Source organism: Fonsecaea multimorphosa (genome assembly GCF_000836435.1).
Source record: "Fonsecaea multimorphosa CBS 102226 unplaced genomic scaffold supercont1.36, whole genome shotgun sequence".
NCBI classification, from domain to species: domain Eukaryota; kingdom Fungi; phylum Ascomycota; class Eurotiomycetes; order Chaetothyriales; family Herpotrichiellaceae; genus Fonsecaea; species Fonsecaea multimorphosa.
In genome coordinates, this window is record NW_015971670.1 from 13,622 (window position 1) to 31,033 (window position 17,412).

At 53.9% G+C, this 17,412-nt stretch overlaps 5 protein-coding genes across 5 annotated transcripts; 2 read left to right on the top strand and 3 right to left on the bottom strand.

Annotated features, from left to right (window-relative positions):
• Positions 1-41: 41 nt before the first annotated feature.
• Z520_11124 (uncharacterized protein) lies at positions 42-1,781 on the bottom strand (the record flags this gene model as incomplete). Its single annotated transcript, XM_016781613.1, has 1 exon — positions 42-1,781. The coding sequence occupies one exon, from the start codon at positions 1,779-1,781 to the stop codon at positions 42-44; it is 1,740 nt and encodes a 579-aa protein (XP_016627190.1).
• Positions 1,782-7,659: 5,878 nt separating this feature from the next.
• Positions 7,660-9,380, top strand: Z520_11125 (uncharacterized protein; the record flags this gene model as incomplete). The annotated part of the gene is made up of 3 exons (XM_016781614.1): positions 7,660-8,255; positions 8,307-8,778; positions 8,826-9,380. 3 exons carry the CDS (start codon positions 7,660-7,662, stop codon positions 9,378-9,380), a joined length of 1,623 nt encoding a protein of 540 aa, XP_016627191.1.
• Positions 9,381-9,640: 260 nt separating this feature from the next.
• Z520_11126 (uncharacterized protein) lies at positions 9,641-10,894 on the bottom strand (the record flags this gene model as incomplete). Its single annotated transcript, XM_016781615.1, has 1 exon — positions 9,641-10,894. One exon carries the CDS (start codon positions 10,892-10,894, stop codon positions 9,641-9,643), a length of 1,254 nt encoding a protein of 417 aa, XP_016627192.1.
• A 2,456-nt stretch (positions 10,895-13,350) lies between these two features.
• On the top strand, positions 13,351-14,976 carry Z520_11127 (uncharacterized protein; the record flags this gene model as incomplete). The annotated part of the gene is made up of 1 exon (XM_016781616.1): positions 13,351-14,976. The coding sequence occupies one exon, from the start codon at positions 13,351-13,353 to the stop codon at positions 14,974-14,976; it is 1,626 nt and encodes a 541-aa protein (XP_016627193.1).
• Positions 14,977-15,613: 637 nt separating this feature from the next.
• Z520_11128 (uncharacterized protein) lies at positions 15,614-16,747 on the bottom strand (the record flags this gene model as incomplete). Its single annotated transcript, XM_016781617.1, has 2 exons — positions 15,614-16,190; positions 16,293-16,747. The coding sequence occupies 2 exons, from the start codon at positions 16,745-16,747 to the stop codon at positions 15,614-15,616; spliced, it is 1,032 nt and encodes a 343-aa protein (XP_016627194.1).
• Positions 16,748-17,412: the final 665 nt, after the last annotated feature.

Genomic DNA, 17,412 nt, shown 5'->3' on the forward strand with positions numbered 1-17,412 from the left:
GAGGGTCGAGAGTAGACGGTTTTATTCCCTTTTTTTTTTTTTCAAGCCTTGTTGAACTTTGAGCGGATCTTTGCGCCAAAGAAGTAGAAGGAGAAGGGGATCAGGACCATGCCGACGCCGATGAAGGCGAGCAGCCAGCTGGCCCAGTGCAGGCCGAGGCGGTGGTACATTTGGGTGGTGAACAGTGGGAAAGCGGCGCCGCCGCCGCTTCTCAAAAACACCTTGGCGGCCAGGGCGGAGGCGGCGTACTTTTGGTACGAGTCGATGATGTAGTTGTTGACCGAGTAGTAGCAGAGGACCATGCCGAAGCCGAACGCGATGCCGCTCGACGCGGGGCCGACCCAGATGATGCCGTGGTAGGAAGTGGCGCCGAGGATGAACAGGGAGATGGGGATGAAGGGCGCGCCGAACATGGCGCCCATGAGGCGGTCTTCGGCCGTGGGGTCGCGCTGGGCGCAGATGCGCTTGAACTGCTTCTCGAACTGCGGCGTGGCGACCAGGGCGAAGGCGGCGCCGATGATGATGGGGATGAACATGAGCCCGATCTGGCCGTCGTTGTAGCCGTACAGCTCGCCGAAGATGACCGGGTAGGCGAAGAAGAAGGCGTACAGCATGGCGTAGATGAGCACAATGTACATGCACATCAGGTCCAGGACGGGCTCGGTTATGATCATGTTGATGGGCCGCACCAGCGACGTCTTGACCACCTCCTTCATGGTCAGCTTGGTCTTCTCCTGCTCGGTGATGATGTTGGGGTCGCCGGTCTCCTTGCGGAGTCGCGCCGCGCGCCGCTTGAGGATCACGGGAGCGTACGTCTCAGGGATCAGGCCCATGACCACCAACATGAAGCCCGCATACCCCAGATTGACCCAGAAGAACAGGTTGAGGCGGCCCGTGCCAACGTTGATCCAGCCGGCGACGATGGGGCCGATGACGGGGCCCGCGTAGGGAGCCGCGGCGAAGTATGCGATGGCCATGCCTCGTTCTTCAATGTTCCAGATGTCGGCGATGGTGCCGCCGGCGAGAGACAGGCCGGAGCTGGAGAAGACACCGCACAAGAACCGCGAGACCAGCAGGCCGCCGATGTTGGGGGACAGCGCGCAGGGGATGTTGAAGATGGTGTACAGGAACAGCGAGATGATGTAGACGGGTCGTCGGCCGATAATCTCGGACAGCGGACTCCACAGCAGCGGGCCCACGGCGAACCCGCAGACCATGATGGAGCAGGTCAGGATGGCGACTTCGAGCGAGACGTTGTACCTGTCCTCAATGAGGCTCAGGCCGCCCGTAACCACCGACGAGCCGAACGCGACGCAGACGACCAGAGACGACGCGGCCATCGTGATGTACCACCGAAAAAGCCGCGACCAGTTGTGCGGGTTTTCCGGGTCGTTGATCTTGAACGTGACGAACTCGACCGGTTCCTCGACCCCTCGCTTTTCGAGGTCCGGCTCTGAAGGCGTGCTGGTACGGGTCCGGGTGCGGGTCCGCCTCCGCGAAGGCACCGTCGAGACTCTCGATCGGATCTCCTCAAGGGTCTGTTCTGGTACGAGACCCGTCGCTGTCTCGAGCGTGTATTCTTCGGGGAAGATGGGCTCCTCGGGCCGGCCAAGTTCGGGGTAGTTGGGGTCCAGGGGAGGAGGTGTTTCTGAGATGCCACGCTCAGCGAGGGTCGCCCGGGTCTCTGTTCGGAGAAGTTGGAGGTTGAGCGACTGGTGTTGGGCGAGTTCGGGGCTGTGGGTGCCCTCGGGAGGATTCTCCCGTGTGACTTGTCGAGACATGATTGCGGAGGTTAGTATACTATGTGTATGAAGGTGTTGGCCTTGGGTGTTGGAAGCGAGTGGTGGTGGTGTTGTGTGTGGGATAGGACAGAGTCCTTTCGGTACGGTACAATTGAACGGGTGTCAATGTGTCAATGCTATATCAGCAGCAGTGAGTGTAGCGGCAAAGGGCGGACAGGGTGCTGTCATATATACTTCATGGGCTTGCATTGGGCGGGCAAGGCTGCGATTTGAGGTCAGGGCATTTTTCCGGATCTGGCTGAGCCGACAATTCTCCGCCGACGTATCGCCGTGCGCGATTTGTCTGGCTCTTCTGGCTCCTCTGGCTCCTTTTCACTATTCCACCCCCAAGCCATGGCCGTTGGATGGCCGTGAATGGCTGGATGAGGCGACGTCATTGCTAATCATGCATCCCCAAAGCGGCCTCGTCTCCTGGCGGTGGATCGCACATGCTTTGTCTGTGGCTCTCGTGCCTTGTACCACATTTTCCCGGATGGTACCTGGCCTCTCAAACGTTTGCCCGCCGTCCAAGCGATTGGCCCTCCTGGTGCCTCTACTGCAGGAAGAGCGCCCAGCTCTCCTTATCGCGTTCAACAAACCTCATACCTAGGGGCAGAGATTTTTCCCCTGTTGAGACACGACCTCGTTCCAGCAAGCTGAGTTGCTGTTTCCACGGTGTTCAAATGGCGGGTCAGCGTGGATTGCTGCTAGCCGTGAGATAACTTCAGGGATGAAATCCTGCAAACCCATCTGCTTCGCCTTCACACTGACCTTTCCTGGCTGCGTCTCAACATCCGTGCCGTGGACGCACTAGGATGGCAGAAAAGCTGATGTGGTTTTCCCCGCGCATCAGAGATCTCAGAGATCCGGTGCACGTTTCCCGGATCCAGACGAAAATGAATCAATCAAGGCATCCAGGCAACCAATGGGATATCTCCCGTACGGACTCTGCGGCCGCTTTGGCAGTTGAAAAGCCGCTAGGCGTCGCTCATAGCGCGCTGATTTGGTGAAGCATTCCTCGGAGCTGGGACAGCAACTAATGACATAAACAGGTGTTGCCAGATCCACGCCTACCTCTTGATGGTGAAAGAAGCAGGATGAGTCAGTCAGATGCGTGAGGCAAGGAGGAGCATGTTCGGACCAAGCCTGCCATGCCTCCCAGCTACGAGGGACAGTACCTATGAGGCCTAAAGCTAAAGCAGATCCAGAGCCCGAGGTCTAGCTCGGTGGACATTCGCATCAAGGGGCTTGCCGGACACCAGTCCTTCACTTTGGTGGCTTGGTTAATAATCTGTTTCATCGTTTCCGGAAGAGTAGGATATAGCCTGCACATCTCGATGATGTCGTGCTGCGTCCTGTTCAAAGCTTCGTTACTCTACCTTCAAGGGCCTGCCGCTGTTGAGATGCTGCACAATTTGGACCATTGTAAAGTTGTGCGTTCTTGTCTCCCTCAAAGAGTGAAAGGCAGGGAGTTGTCACGGATCCATCATCCGAACGATAGACAAAAAACAAGTCCAGAATTGACACCAGTGGAGACCCGAAGCCTAGATCTGCATGCCAAGTCTGGTGCGGCACCGGAAAGTTTCGAAATCAGCAGTGATTCATTCCACCCTCACGATTGAGCATCTAGTAGTATCATGAGTTTTCTCGTTCCCTCTGTTCCTCCTCGAGGCTGGATCCGGCGTCAACGAACCTTCCCCTCGGAGACGATATCCTAGCGGACGATGATGGCCTCCCGGGCAGACAATATTGACTACATGAACGCGAAGAAAGAGAGAGGAAGTTGAAGATATATAAACTCTGAAAGTGAAGAATATCTTTCCATCCGCAGGGTCAAGAAAAGGCTCGGATCAGCGCGACTTTGGCTACGCGCAGGGTGTCGTGCCGGAGACGTTGTAGTGTTACGCAGCCTAGTGGAGGGACCTGGACGTCGCAGGCCGGGTTGGTTGCCTACTCTGCTACACAGGGAACGGTCGTCCTTCCTTCGCAGGGCTTTGCGGACCACAAGGACTCCTTGTGAGTGAAACCAGGCTCATGGAAAGACTAGAAGTCTGCAGGTTGAGAGAACAGACTCCCAACTAGAATTCAACTCAGTCAAGAAAGAGGCTTGGTGCATGGTCTCGCCACGCATCACGGCATCCGTCGCAGCCGCTAAGAGGGACGAGCACCCGATTTTAGTGAGATTCCTGATCAAACGTGCCGAAGCGACCACAGGGCACGTTCATCTCAAAATTCCTTCATGGGCCCAAATAGCTGAGTGATGCTTCTAGGCTTGAGCAGGTTTGCGCGACTGATGCATGGGCACGGCTTTTTTGCCAGTGCTGTTATTGCTTCGTCACATTTGATAGAGCATCCTGTCGGCTGTATTTTGGAGATGTCGTCGTATTCTGTGTAAGACTGTGCCACTTCTTTCTGAGCATCAACTCGCTAGATAGATTTGTCAAACCCAGAGGATCCACAATCGAGGGCGCAACAATTTCAGTCCTCGCTTGCTCGTCAAGTCTAACTTGCGGAAGACTGCACATGCACCAAGGACATTCCCGCATTGACTCGTGTGAATGGCTCTCTGTCGCGTGCCACTGCCACGAGGCGAAAATGTGGCGATAACTCGGAGTAAGATACTACTAGCCTAACTAGGTATTTTGCAGATTGACCAAAAGTATTAATAGAGAAAACTTATTTGGGAAAAAAATAGAGGAAAAATAGAAAGGACGCATATCCGCCGTGTGGCGGCACCCGGAATCGAACCTTTGCGATTATTAGTATCTTCCGATAGTCAAGAGATTAACAAACAGTGTACATACCGGGATCGGATCGGAGCTGGACACGCCTTGGGCGTCTACCCAGAGAAGGGACTCTGGAGAAGACAGGCGCAAACCACAACGATACATGCTGACCATTACACCATGCCACCGCCCTATTTTCAGACCAGTTTTGGGCATTATAATATATGGATGTGTCGTCATAGGTAGCCGAGGTATGTGGGGTTCGAGTGGGGAGAAACGGCTCGTTCGCCGATAGGAATCTAATCTTATCCTCAGCTTCTAAGAGACATACTCGGTTCTTGTGGACAATAGCATTTCAAAAACATGAGTATCAGGACAATTAGAAAGTATGCCGAAATTGTGACCTGTAGCCATAGAGACGGTGCAAGCTCATTCGACAAGATCGCTTTGGAACACTACCCCGCAGCCCCGGGCAGTCCCATGTGCACTCTGGGCTTGCTTCCCTTCCTCGACGTTCTCAGTGTGGGCGCAGACAAAATGCGCTCCATGTTCATCTGTCCGCCTGGCACTGAGGACTTTTGCACCGGGTGAAGATCTCGGGTTTAAATGCGGTGGTCCGCCTTGGGCACAAGGGTTTGTACACCAGCATGCGGCAGTGGCAGCCAACACTGAGATCACACCGATAACACGCGGTAACCTGATCTCCATTGCAGTCGCTTTGGAGACTCTGACCGGACGCCCCGACTCGAACCCCTTCACAACAGGATTTCAAGAGCTAGGTCATTATCGACACCCAAGACTCTGCTTGATGTTCATTTCCACTTAACCGTGACCGCTTGAAACTGGCTCGACTTCCAGACGTGCCCTCAGAAGAACACACTGCTTCCAAAGACAGATAGTCAAATCTTGGACTGGTCAGAGCAACATCCGATCGCGGGGAATACGAGTTAGCTTGCAAGGAACTAAGTGGTCTCCATTGGCTATAGCTCGAAAGGATCACCATAGAGGCCATTTCAGGAGGGGCGGGAACGGATGGGACAGGTCATCCGTAGACCAGGCCACGGCAAGGATCTGCCTTGTACTGGACTCAAAGCCGTCAAGCCCTTCTGCATTTCACATGCTCGCCTCGTAAGTTCTGCTCAGGCTCATAGTAGGCTTGGGATCTTTCCGTCTTGACTTCCCAGGCCAGACAGTCTTGGCTGATGGCCAACATTCTTCAGTCTTGAGTTGGCTAGGTTTGTATACGGCTTCTCCGCAGGAGATTTGGTTTCGCCCGCGTCAGTCCAGAAACACTAGCAAGGTTGTGTTGTCTGCATATTCCTGCCCAAAGTCAGAATCCTATCCGGCACGCAACGGGCCTAATTGATGTGATGTCTGATATGTCTGGAAATGCAATCCCGCCATGCAGTAATAGGTGGCCGATTTTGGTCTAGACTCTACTAAGGGCGCTTGGTGGTGGAACACGGGCCAAGGAATTCCCTCTCATTGCACCACATCTTCCCGCGCTGATCTTAGCCAGTGGTCGTGACGCTAAGTGTGACCCTTCACCGCACTCACTCCCCCCGGGCAATTTGACATCACATCGCTGGCTCAGTGTCGACCCTCTGGCTCCAAATTGGAGACAATCCAAGCTCACGTATCCACTCGAGACTTGCAGCGGGAGGGGAAAGAGGAGGAGGGTGGCCTGTCATGAAGAGGAGGTTACTCTTGATTATTGCACTGAGCAGTCGAGACTCCTTGGATCGACAATTGTTAGGACAATCGCCGATTGAAATCGCCGAGGCGCGGATAAGTACGAGGTACTCGGGAGTGAGTAGACGATTGTACTTCGGAAAGGCAAGGGTGCGCGAGTTGGTCAAAGACTGTCTGGCTAACGAGAGCTTTGTCCAGGTGGCTTTGGGACAAGCGCCAATGACTGGGCGTATGCCTGCTGGACAAGGGGCTTGCCAGGCAGTGTGGCTGCTGGACAGAGCACTGTCACCCAACCACGGCGGAGGAATGGTGCCTCGAAGACAAGGGGAGGGCCAGAGCTAGCTAGGAGCAACATACGAGGGGGGACGGTGACTAGCGGTGAAATGTGCATTTGGAATCAACTGGGGGCAAGGGTGTGGACTGGGAAATGAGGTGCAGACAATATGCAGAGGCAGACGTAAGTGGCAGGTGAAGTGCATGGTGCATGGCGGAAGTCAGGATGCTGTGTGTGAAGAGGTGAAGAGGCTGCAGAGGCTGCATGAGAATACGAGGCGTGCGAGGCTAGTGCATGACGATGGCAGGTTTGTGGCTTTAGCTGAAATGCTCTGCAGTAGAATCACATATAAATACTACGGCGAAGCACAAGATGCCCTTGCCCCACTCCCTCATCTCGAGACTTTCGAAGTCGACGATACACGACTCGCACCCTCTTTGGATCAGACTAATGCAGCCATCCTCTCCCAGTTCCGTGGCCCTGATGGCCCCAGTTTCCCTCCCTTGCCTCTCAATCGGTTACGCACTCTCTTGTGCAAAGCTTTGCGCCGTCTTGCCGGACAAGCTTTCCCCGGCCATGGATTCTCCTCTTGCTCCATCGACTAACCTCCCGCTTCGCAACTCTTTTCTGGCTTCAGCTAATGTACGAAGTACATCTATCCCTCTGCAATCTTCTAAACAACCCTACCTCAAGCGCTGCTTCTCTCCGAGTAAAAGGACAGGACATGATCTCACCAGCTTTCTATATCCTTGAGAGTCTGTAAAGCTAAGCCGCCCTCGTCTCTCATGTCTCCAAAGGATATAGACCATAACAGCCGTTCCAAACGCCACAAGACAGAGCTCGCTTGTGATACGTGTCGCAAGAGAAAGTCGAGGTGTGATGGTCGTCGTCCTTCATGTACCCACTGCGAGAACATGGCAATGGAGTGTATTTATCGACCTCCTTTGACCAGCATGGAGACGTGAGTACCCCCATCAAGCACCGGCTGAAGAGAGGAGTGACACACTGACCCCGAATCCTAAGGGATGCATCCGTTCTGGCTCGGATCGCACACATTGAGGCGCGCCTACAAGCCATTGACCAAGGTCGAATGGATCAGGGTCTCGCGGCTACTTCTGCTAAGGAGACTCTGGTTATCAAGCCCTGGCCACGGGTCCCATCATTCCACCATGCTGCCGCTCACAAAATGTTCAACTACTGGGCACACTTGACCGTCAAACTCCGCATCCCCGGTCTGGAGCCACTTGCATACGTCGGCCAGGTAGACGACAACGGGACAGGTCTCTTTAGTGCTGGGTTCGAAACCCCAGCTCCTGCAGAGATCCCTGTTTCTGTCGTGATCAGATGCATCGAATCCTTGTTTGCAAATATCGAGGGCCTGCCATTCGTCTTCAGGCATCTCTTCTTGTACGGAGGATTGTCGTTCGAAGCATGCGTTGATATGTTTCGCCGACACATGGGGCCGCCTCCAGGTCATGACGTCCTCCTCGCCTTCAATAAACAACCCATCGAGGAGCTCCTTGTGCAGGCCATAGCTCTCAAACATACGGCCATTGTTGCAAGAGAAAGGATGCTGGGTGACCAAGCAGATCTCTCCTTCAGGCATGCACTCCAACAAGTGTGGGTGGTGCAAGCCCAGCAAACCCCCCAAGCACTACCCTTCAGACTCTTGTTCGTCATCATGCTGCTCTATCTGTATGGAAGACCTCATCATGCCTTGGGCATCCTGCAAAATCTCGAACCTCTTGTTTGGAACACCGCCCCAAAACCCCATGATAGCCCGTAAGTGCGCGTCCACGAACGTTTATTCGGTGCCCGACTGACCGCCTTTAGTGCGACCAAGGCACAGTATGAAGCTTACCTATATCTGTACTTTATCCTGGAAAGGTATCCCATGCCGAATCTTCGCTATGGTTGTATTCTAATGTCGATCAGCGATATCCTGAGCGAAATAGACGGGGTTCCCTCGGACCGCCTACACACCGTCATTGTTGCGGCATTGAACCGGACTACGGCGGTCACGGTTCCTCAAGTACTTGGGAACGAGCCGATCCAGGCATCGGTAGACAATTATCAGTCCCTGGAACTCCAGACGCACTTACAGCTCAGAGCTTATATGAACACCATTCTCGAACACATGTACAGTGCCCAGCGAGCTTATTGCCGTCCTGATGAGGTTGCAGGGGTCATTACGGAGATTGGACGACGTTTGGACCTGTGGTATTGGAACCTTCCCCTGAACCTGAGATTTCCCCGACACCCGTCGTCCTTCCGTCTAGCATCAAACAATGTGTCGCACCTCCTGGTAAGCGAAGATTCCCTGTCTCCCATGCAATTTCCTCATGCTTCCAGGACGAATTGAGATTTCGATACTACGCAACTATATTCCTCGTCAATCGTCCTATCTTATACCATGTGCTACACGCAAGATATCAGAACGCCGTCAGCGCCACCAACGCCACCAACGCCGGCCCCTCCGTACAGGATCCTATCCTGGATCCGTGGGTATATGAGTCTTGCCATAATTGCGTGCAGAATGCGACCATGATCATTCTTCTGCACTCAAAAAGACATGAAACGACCCGTCACGAATATTTTGAGAGTTGGAGCAACCTTCAGCATCTAATTGCCGCATATGCAATTATACTCCAGGTTCAGGCATCGGCGATATCAATCCTCCTCCAAGGCTACGGAGATCCGGAACAGTTACTTGACCTTGCTGATGCCGCGCTTGAACACGGCTTGAATAGGCCTCCAAACGTTCGCGAGTCTTTGGGTATCCTCAGACACATCCGAGAGAATTTTAGGAGGGACACGCCACGCACTCCGTCAAGCACTAGGTGCCGCATCACTTCACCTGTGCAATCTGTGGCGAGCCACCAGAGCCAGCCCGGCAGTAGGAGCTAGTGCTGCCGTTGTCTCGATCTGGACCAGAGGCACATCGCATGCTAGGAAGCTTCCATAAAGGAATATCAGCCATTGGCGCTTTCGGGATATGGTGAGCCGGTCAAATGACGTTTGCCTCTCCAGAAACGCAAGACCAACCTCCAAGAAGGAATCACAAAACGCTTCTTGATCGGACTAATTGAGAATTACGGCACTCCTTCAGGGAGCACTTCCCGATCGTATTGGACCCGTACGCCTGCAGCAGGTCAGATCTCATCCATTCAAGGTTCTGTGGAGACATTACTTTCGGGGACGGCACCACCGTTCTTTGCTAGTCTGGGTGCCAAACTCAGTTTGCCCAGTACAGCAAAGGAGGAGGCTCCACCAGCCGCGGGAATGTTGTTTGCAAGTCCATTCTTGCACGCGAAGGCCAAGGTTGCAAACTTGATGGCCTCCTTGAATGGAGCAGGAAGCCCATGTTCATCGCTGGTGCGAAGGTCAACTCCGTGCAAGGCCAACCTCTCCCTCAGGTGCCCCATAAGCGTGTCGTTCTTGATGCCTCCTCCACTGGCAATAACCGTCTTTACAGGCGCTTTGGGAAGTATGAAGTCAACCACCGATCGCTCGATTGCCTTTGCCGTGAAGAGTGTGAAAGTCGACAATAAATCCTCGGTTGATGCATCCTTGTAATCTTCCAGGATTTTATCCGCATACTGGCCGCCAAAGTCCAATCGCCACGCTGAACGGGGTGGCTTTCGGAGGAAGAATTGATGTCCTTCAAGCCTCTCCAAAAGCGTGGCAATGACCTGACCTCTGGCTGCCAGGGCACCACCAGCATCATACGATTTGCCTTCTCGGACTTTCATCACATGGTCAATCATCACATTGCCCGGACCGGTGTCGAAGGCCATCATCTTATGCCGATCTGCGTCAGCGAGCTGCACATTGGCAATACCCCCTATATTCAATGAAACAATGGGTCCTTCATTCCGGAATGAGCAAAAATCGAGGTATTGCATCAGCGGCGCTCCTGAACCTCCCAATGCATGGTCGATTGGTCGAAATTGTGTGACGGTTGTGATGTCCGTTAGGGCTGTGACAACACCTGACTCGACGATAAACAGGCCGCATGGAGACCCACCCTTCGTCCACCGATCAACCAGGCTCCGGCTCCCACTTGCGATATATCGGCTTTCCTTTTCTCTGTCTGGAGGCTCTTGATAGATTGTTTGGCCGTCGTAGCCGACAACCTCGATGTCTCCTGGTTTCATTCCAACCTTGTCGAGCAGCTTGTTTGTTATCTCGGCATATGCGGCACCGGCAGCATAGTTGAGCCTACACAAGGCAAAAAGCGGGAGCTCGTTGGAGAAAGCCCGCAAGACATCGGGCTGCAACTCCTCTGGCCACGGTTCGGAGATACCATCAATATACTTTGGACGATTTGGATGGCCATCCGCTGCAACATCAATGCTGCACAAAACAGCATCGATTCCATCGAAAGAAGAACCACTGTTGAGCCCAATGATATACGGCATCTTGCATTGATAACCGCAATCGCAACGGATACCTTTTCTTGTGAGGGGTTGGCTTTCGGCGGGGTCAAGTCCGCCTCGGGCTTTGATTGAAAATCTCGTGGAAATAGTTTGAAAGTCTCGAGGGATAAAGGCCGCCTGAGGACGGGTATTTGTAGGAGTTATGAATGCTCATTGTCCCAGGAAGTTTGTTGGCTTAGGAAGCACAGAGTGGACCTGTGACACGCTTCCTGGATATCGAACCATATGCCGACAACCTCTCTGGGCCTCCAACGGATTTTCAGAGTTCGATTCTCTCCCCAATCGGGGGTCCGCCGACGGGGAGATTCCGACCCGTGTATGATTTATATAGTGGTGACACGGACAGCATTTATTGAAACATATTTCGTAACCGGCTGCACATGTTTGGTTATTGTTTCTCAGAGCTTACCTCTCGAGCGCGGTGATTGAATTGCCACAGCTGCGGACTCATAATATAGGGGTCAATTTCCCACCATGTCGAAAAATATCCTTGTCAGAGAGCGAGCACACTCCACGGGACAATCTCTTGGGACGTGCACTTTGGTCGGCCAGTTCGTCTACAAGATGGAGGAATCTTACAGGAATGCGCGGAGATGGAGCAGTACCAACAGTCGTCCTCACAGAAGAACCAACCCTAAACCTCCCTTCCCTTCGTCCATTTCTGCTCTCGAGTCATCCTTAGCATGACGTTGATAGACCCTTGTGTGGGCAGAGATCAAATCTCTTCCTACGCATTCCAGCGCGAGTCTGGGGCATTCTTTCTTCATGTTCACTTCCTCACGGTGGCACTCTCGTTGCTCAGAACGCCCGGGTAGCTCTTCGATCCACTTTGTGAAGCTGTTGGACTAGCACACCCGTGTTTTCTCATCGCTGAAGGTCTATTTATTTACTAAAAGTATGGTTTAAGGTCACCGGGTTGTCTGGTATTGCCGTCCTCAGCACTTGATCCACCTGACTCCGAAGGCAACATGGACGGGTATTTCACATTGGACCCTCGAGGGCAATATCTGCCATTGTTTTTAGACGTTTGGAGGGCAGTTCTGTTCTGGTCATCCGCACTCAGAAGAGACCCTGCATACTCTGGTAGGCAAGCCACTAGCCTTTCTCAGGCTGATAAGGTGCTCGTTGTCAGGGTGTTCGGCTCGAGATGTGCAGCCAGACATTTTAAGACTTTCCCAAATTCGAGAAGAGGGTGACCCGCCCATGGAGAATACCTCGACGCCATGACGTTTCCTTTCCGGAGAGAATCGCGTGGTCCCGGATGTGGAAGTTCAGAACGTTCGAAGACGGGAGCAACAACATTGAGGTTCTTGTCCTGGACACGGCACAAAGCCAACCCAGTGGTATTGCGAAATCCGAAAGTCTGGCGTGAAAGGCACACGTCGGGCGATGGACCCTCGTCCCAGAGCGTGTTCAACCTGCAGCTCCAGGACAAAGGACTGTTGCAAGTGAATGGCCCAACCACAGCGGAGGCAAGCAATGCTACTGATCACGCCCTTGCTCTTGGGCTGTCTTACCTTGGACAATCTGACTGCCAGCGATAGCCTCCGGAACCATTCAAAAGGCTCGATGCGAGACGGCTGTTCCCTTCCACACAGTGTGGAAGGACCCGCTGGACCGTCTCCTATCAGTATCCATTCGGGATTCACCCACGCCACATGCGGGGGAGAAAGTGATCAAAGGAATTTCCCTTGTGGCAACATTGATGGCTCTCTTTGGACATGATATCTGGCAAGCTGCGCCCGGATACATGTGCAGAGAAATCCATCGCTGGTTATAGGCTGCGCAATATCCTGGCAATCTTGAAGCTGCAGCATCTTGAGTCCAATTTGATTCGAACACTGAGCCGGCCATTGTCCGATGTGCCACCAGCAGATCGCTTGCCTTCATCGAGACTCTCTGGGAGAGGGAATACCTTCACATTTGCAAGCCTGCATTAGAGGCAAGCTCGGACCACCTTCTGGCCCTTGTCAAGCAATCCGCCCACCCGAGTACCCGCGGGATAGTCTAGAAGTCTAAAGGTTATGCTAAGGTCTCTAGGGTATCCAGATCAGCTAAGTTGCGTCCAGCTGGGCATCCCCCGCTGCCTATCAGTGCTTGAACTACCCACCCGCCGCTATCTCAACTCAAAAACACGCTGGCGCTGGTTGACGCCACTACCCGTCGCCATACTTCAGGAGTCCGGGGGCATGCCAGTTGGCAGACAACCAATGTGCTAACCACCCAAGCGGTGACCAGTCGATCTTTTCTCTGCTCGACCGAGGGACAGTACGAGGTACTGCAGACGGTCTGATGCGGTACCTCTCGTATAAAGCATTGGATGGTCCTTCCAAGGGCCTTTCCTTTGTCCAAGTACCAGCTCAGCAGTTGCTTCTTCAATCACTCTGAGGTCACGGAAACCTTGTCTGCACGTTGGCTGGATCCTGTGACTGCCCATCATGAAGATGTACATATTCAACATCAACTGGGGTCACCACAGGTGGGCCATCTTTTTCTCTGCCGTCTCCACTCTTGGTGCACTTTGTTATGGGTACGACCAGATATACTACACTGGTGTTCTGGGTATGAAAAGATTTGTGCACGACTATGGCACCACCCACGACAAGGACGGAAACATTGCATTGACCACTACCTTTCTCTCGCTCACGGCATCCATCATATACGTGGGAGAACTCGTCGGTGCTCTTCTCTCTGCCCCGATCAACGACTTCTTCGGCAGAAAGGGCGTCTTTCTCTGTGCTTCGGCTTGCATCATTGCTGGAGCCATCACTCAATGTGCCGACCAGGGCTCCATGGGAGTCATTTGCCTGGGTCGGATACTGATCGGGCTCGGTATCGGTCAGTTTACGGTGACATGTCTTTTGTACATTGGGGAAGTGGCGCCGCAGGCGATTCGAGGTCCTGCCCTGATGATGTTTCAATTCATGCAGTCGTGCTCGCAACTCGTTGGCTCAGGGATCACGCAGGGCACGGAATCCATCAGCTCGACTGCTTCATACCGGATCCCGATGGGGTTGTTGGCTCTGCTGCCACTCTTCATGCTCGTGGGTCTCATCATCATCCCGGAATCGCCTGTCTGGTACATCCGTCGAGGTCGACCGGAGAAGGCCAGCAAAGCACTTCTAAAGATCAACCGCAGCATGCCTGGGTACACGCCCGAAGCAGACGTTGCGGCTTTTACGCATATGGTCGAAACCGAACGACTTCGAGAGGCCACGTCAACTTGGACGTCGCTGTTGAGAGACCCCATCGAACGGCGAAAACTCATCTACTCATGTGGTGCGATGGTGGCTCAACAGATCAACGGCATTCAGTTCTTCTACTCGTACGGTGTTGTCTTTGCACAGTCGATCGGCATCAAGCAAGCGTTCACCATTTCCCTTATCACCAACACGCTACAGGTTGTCGCGGTGGGCGTGTCTGTACTGCTTGGCAACAAAGTCCGCCGCCGCGCGAACCTACTGGTCACCACCATCATGATGCTGCTCGCATACATCATCATTGGAGGACTCGGAGCCGGACCGTATACGAAGACCAGCTTCAGCACGACCATCGTCGTCATCTCATACATTGTCATCGTGGCGTTCAACTTCGGCCACGGTCCACTGGCATTCACCATCGCCTCGGAAATGGCCGTCGGGCGCAACCGCAACAAAATCATGAGCTCGTCGATCGTGTCGTTCTTCTTCACCGTGTGGGTTATTGCCTTTACCAGCCCTTACATCTACTACAACGGCGGGCTGGGCCCGATGTTGGGGTTCGTGTACGCGGGGACTACATGCATCACGCTGGCGTACGTGTGGTTCTGTGTGGGCGAGACCACGGGCCGCAGCCACTTGGAGATTGAGCTGTTTTTCCAAAAGCACATTCCTGTGCGCGAGTGGCGAGGGTATCAATTCGACGCTCTCGACATTGTCCACGAGGAGGCCGTGGTCGAGGAAATTCCACAGCAGAGCGTACAGACGACGTCCGAGAAGAGCGCCGTGGAGACGGCGACGGAAAAGGAACTTGCCAGCCCCAGCAGCGGCAGTGTCGCTTTGAAAGAGAAGCACCAGGCTGTCTGAAAAGATGTCCCACATTAGCCCACCTACCACCTTTGACGATAGACCAAGGAAGTACGAAACGTCCAAGGTGATCAGAGCTTGGCGGTTGCGCACACAAGGAAATGGACACGGGCACGGGCACAGCTGAGATAGGCATCCTAATATGCAATGTGTGAAATGTGACATGATGACATGACGGTATACGACATGAGAGGATATAAACAGTATCGAATGCAGCGCAACACGATCTACCTTTTTTTTCCCTTCCCATCTTTCTACGGAGCTTCGAATCTCGTGCATCGTAGGCACCCTTGGGATCTTCACAAGAGGACGCAGTCCTGCATAGCCCTGGGAAGAGCAGCGGCAAGGGACTAGCGCGGAGACTCTTGTATGGATGGCACTCCCGTATGGCGTGCATCGCGTGGTTTCTGGATGGGAAAGGGGACCGAAGAAGTATATTATGCACAATGCAAAGACACGTTGAGCGTTGAGGGAGAGTATTTTCTTCTTGATATGAGGAGACCTTATCCCATTGCTCATTCGTCCTCCATTCGTCCCATCAACCCATCATCCACTTACCTATTTTGATTCTTTTCTTTCTCTCTCTCTTCTTCCCCTGTCTCCCTCCCTCTGACCAGAATCATTTGAAGGCAATCACCTACTTCAACTCCGGCGTCTCCCCGACCTGGAAACTCGCCATAGCCTCAGGATACCTCATGCCCACGACCGTACAGTCCTCACACGCCTTGCGAATCGCTCTATCCTCATCGTCATCGACCTCGACAAACAGTGCCCCAAGATTCTCCTTGACACGCTCCACGCTCCTCGTTCCGGGAAGCAGGTGAATCCCCCGGGGCCACTGGCGCTTCAACCACGCGAGCACAAGCTGACTGGTCGAGACGCGCTTCTTGGCGGCGATTTCCTCCAACTTGCGCACCAGGACGAGATTCTTGTCAAAGTTCTCGGGACGGAAACGGGGCAGTAACGCGCGGAAGTCGCCCTGCACGTCGGCGGCGGATTTGATGGTTCCGGTCAGAAACCCGCGGCCCAGCGGCGAGTAAGCGACCACGGCGACGCCGAGTTCCTTGCACGCGTCCAGGACGCCGTTGGTCTCGATCTCCAATGCCCAGGGCGAGTACTCGATCTGCAGTGCGGAAATGGGGTGCACGGCGTGCGCGCGCCGCAGGGTTGAGGCGGTCACTTCGCTGAGGCCGAGGTGGCGGATCTTGCCTTCCCTATATACCACAGGATGGAGGTTTTGTTATTATTAGTCTTTTGTTGTGGAAACGAAAAGAAAGAAATCTCCCCTCAACTCCTCCCCATCAGGTCATACTCACTTCTTCAACTCGACCATGGCCTTGACCGTCTCCTCAATGGGCGTCTTCCCATCCACGCGATGACAATAATACAAATCAATCCACCCGCTCTTCAACTTGCCCAGACTATCCTCGCAAGAGCTCCGGACATTCTCCGGGTCACTTCTGATGATATAGTTGCCCTGGTCGTCCTGGCCGGCGAACCCGAACTTGGTGGTCAAAAACACGTCCCTGCGCTTGTCCGGGTTCGCGGTGAACCATTTCCCAAGGAGCGTCTCGGTGTCGCCGTAGATGTTGGCGTCGTCCCAGTGCGTCGCGCCGAGCCCGTACACGGCGTCCAGGAACGCGAGACGCTCCGTGTCGTCGCCCGCAGAGCCGTACGCGTGGCCCAGGGACATCATCCCGATGGACATGGCGGGGATGGAGGGGCCGGAGGAGCCGAGGGGGAGGGTTGGGAGCGGGTTGGGCAGGGACATTGTGATTTGAGCGAGGGATGGATTGGGAGTTGAGAGTTGAGTTTGAAAGGGTTGAGGAGAGCACAATAAGAAAATCGTAGAGAGAGCCCAGGTCGGTAGTCGACTTGTCAGTGTGTGTCTCTGTGTATGCCTGTGATTTCCCCAGTCTGATATCCCCTACCTTACAAAATGACAGGGCAGTAATGAAGGAGTCCAAGAAGGGTCCTTGCACGATGAGAGTCGCCCTCTCTCGGTCCTTATATACGTAGCCCTTTCCACCACTCCTGTACATACCTAATGCTTCCCTTAACTCCGTTGCCTTGAGCCTTGGCTGCATACATCTCTACAATCAGGTCCAACATGACACGCGCGTGCACCCCGCCCATCAATCCAAACTGACGACACGACTTGAAAGAGTCACGGTTTCTCAGACGAGATCCGAGGTCTAGTAGTAAAGCCTCGTCCGTCCAGTCGGTGCTTGGCGTGCGTTATTTGTATGGGGCCAGGGCGATGGGCGAATCAGAGGCTGGGGGACAAATGGACGAGTCCGGACAATCTCGACCGGCGGGGATGATGGGACGATGGGACGATGGGACGCCGTACCTACATGGTTAGGCTTGATGAAGAGGGTCGTTAATTCCGCTAATTAACATGGCCAATCATGACACCAAGGGAGCTGGTTGCTG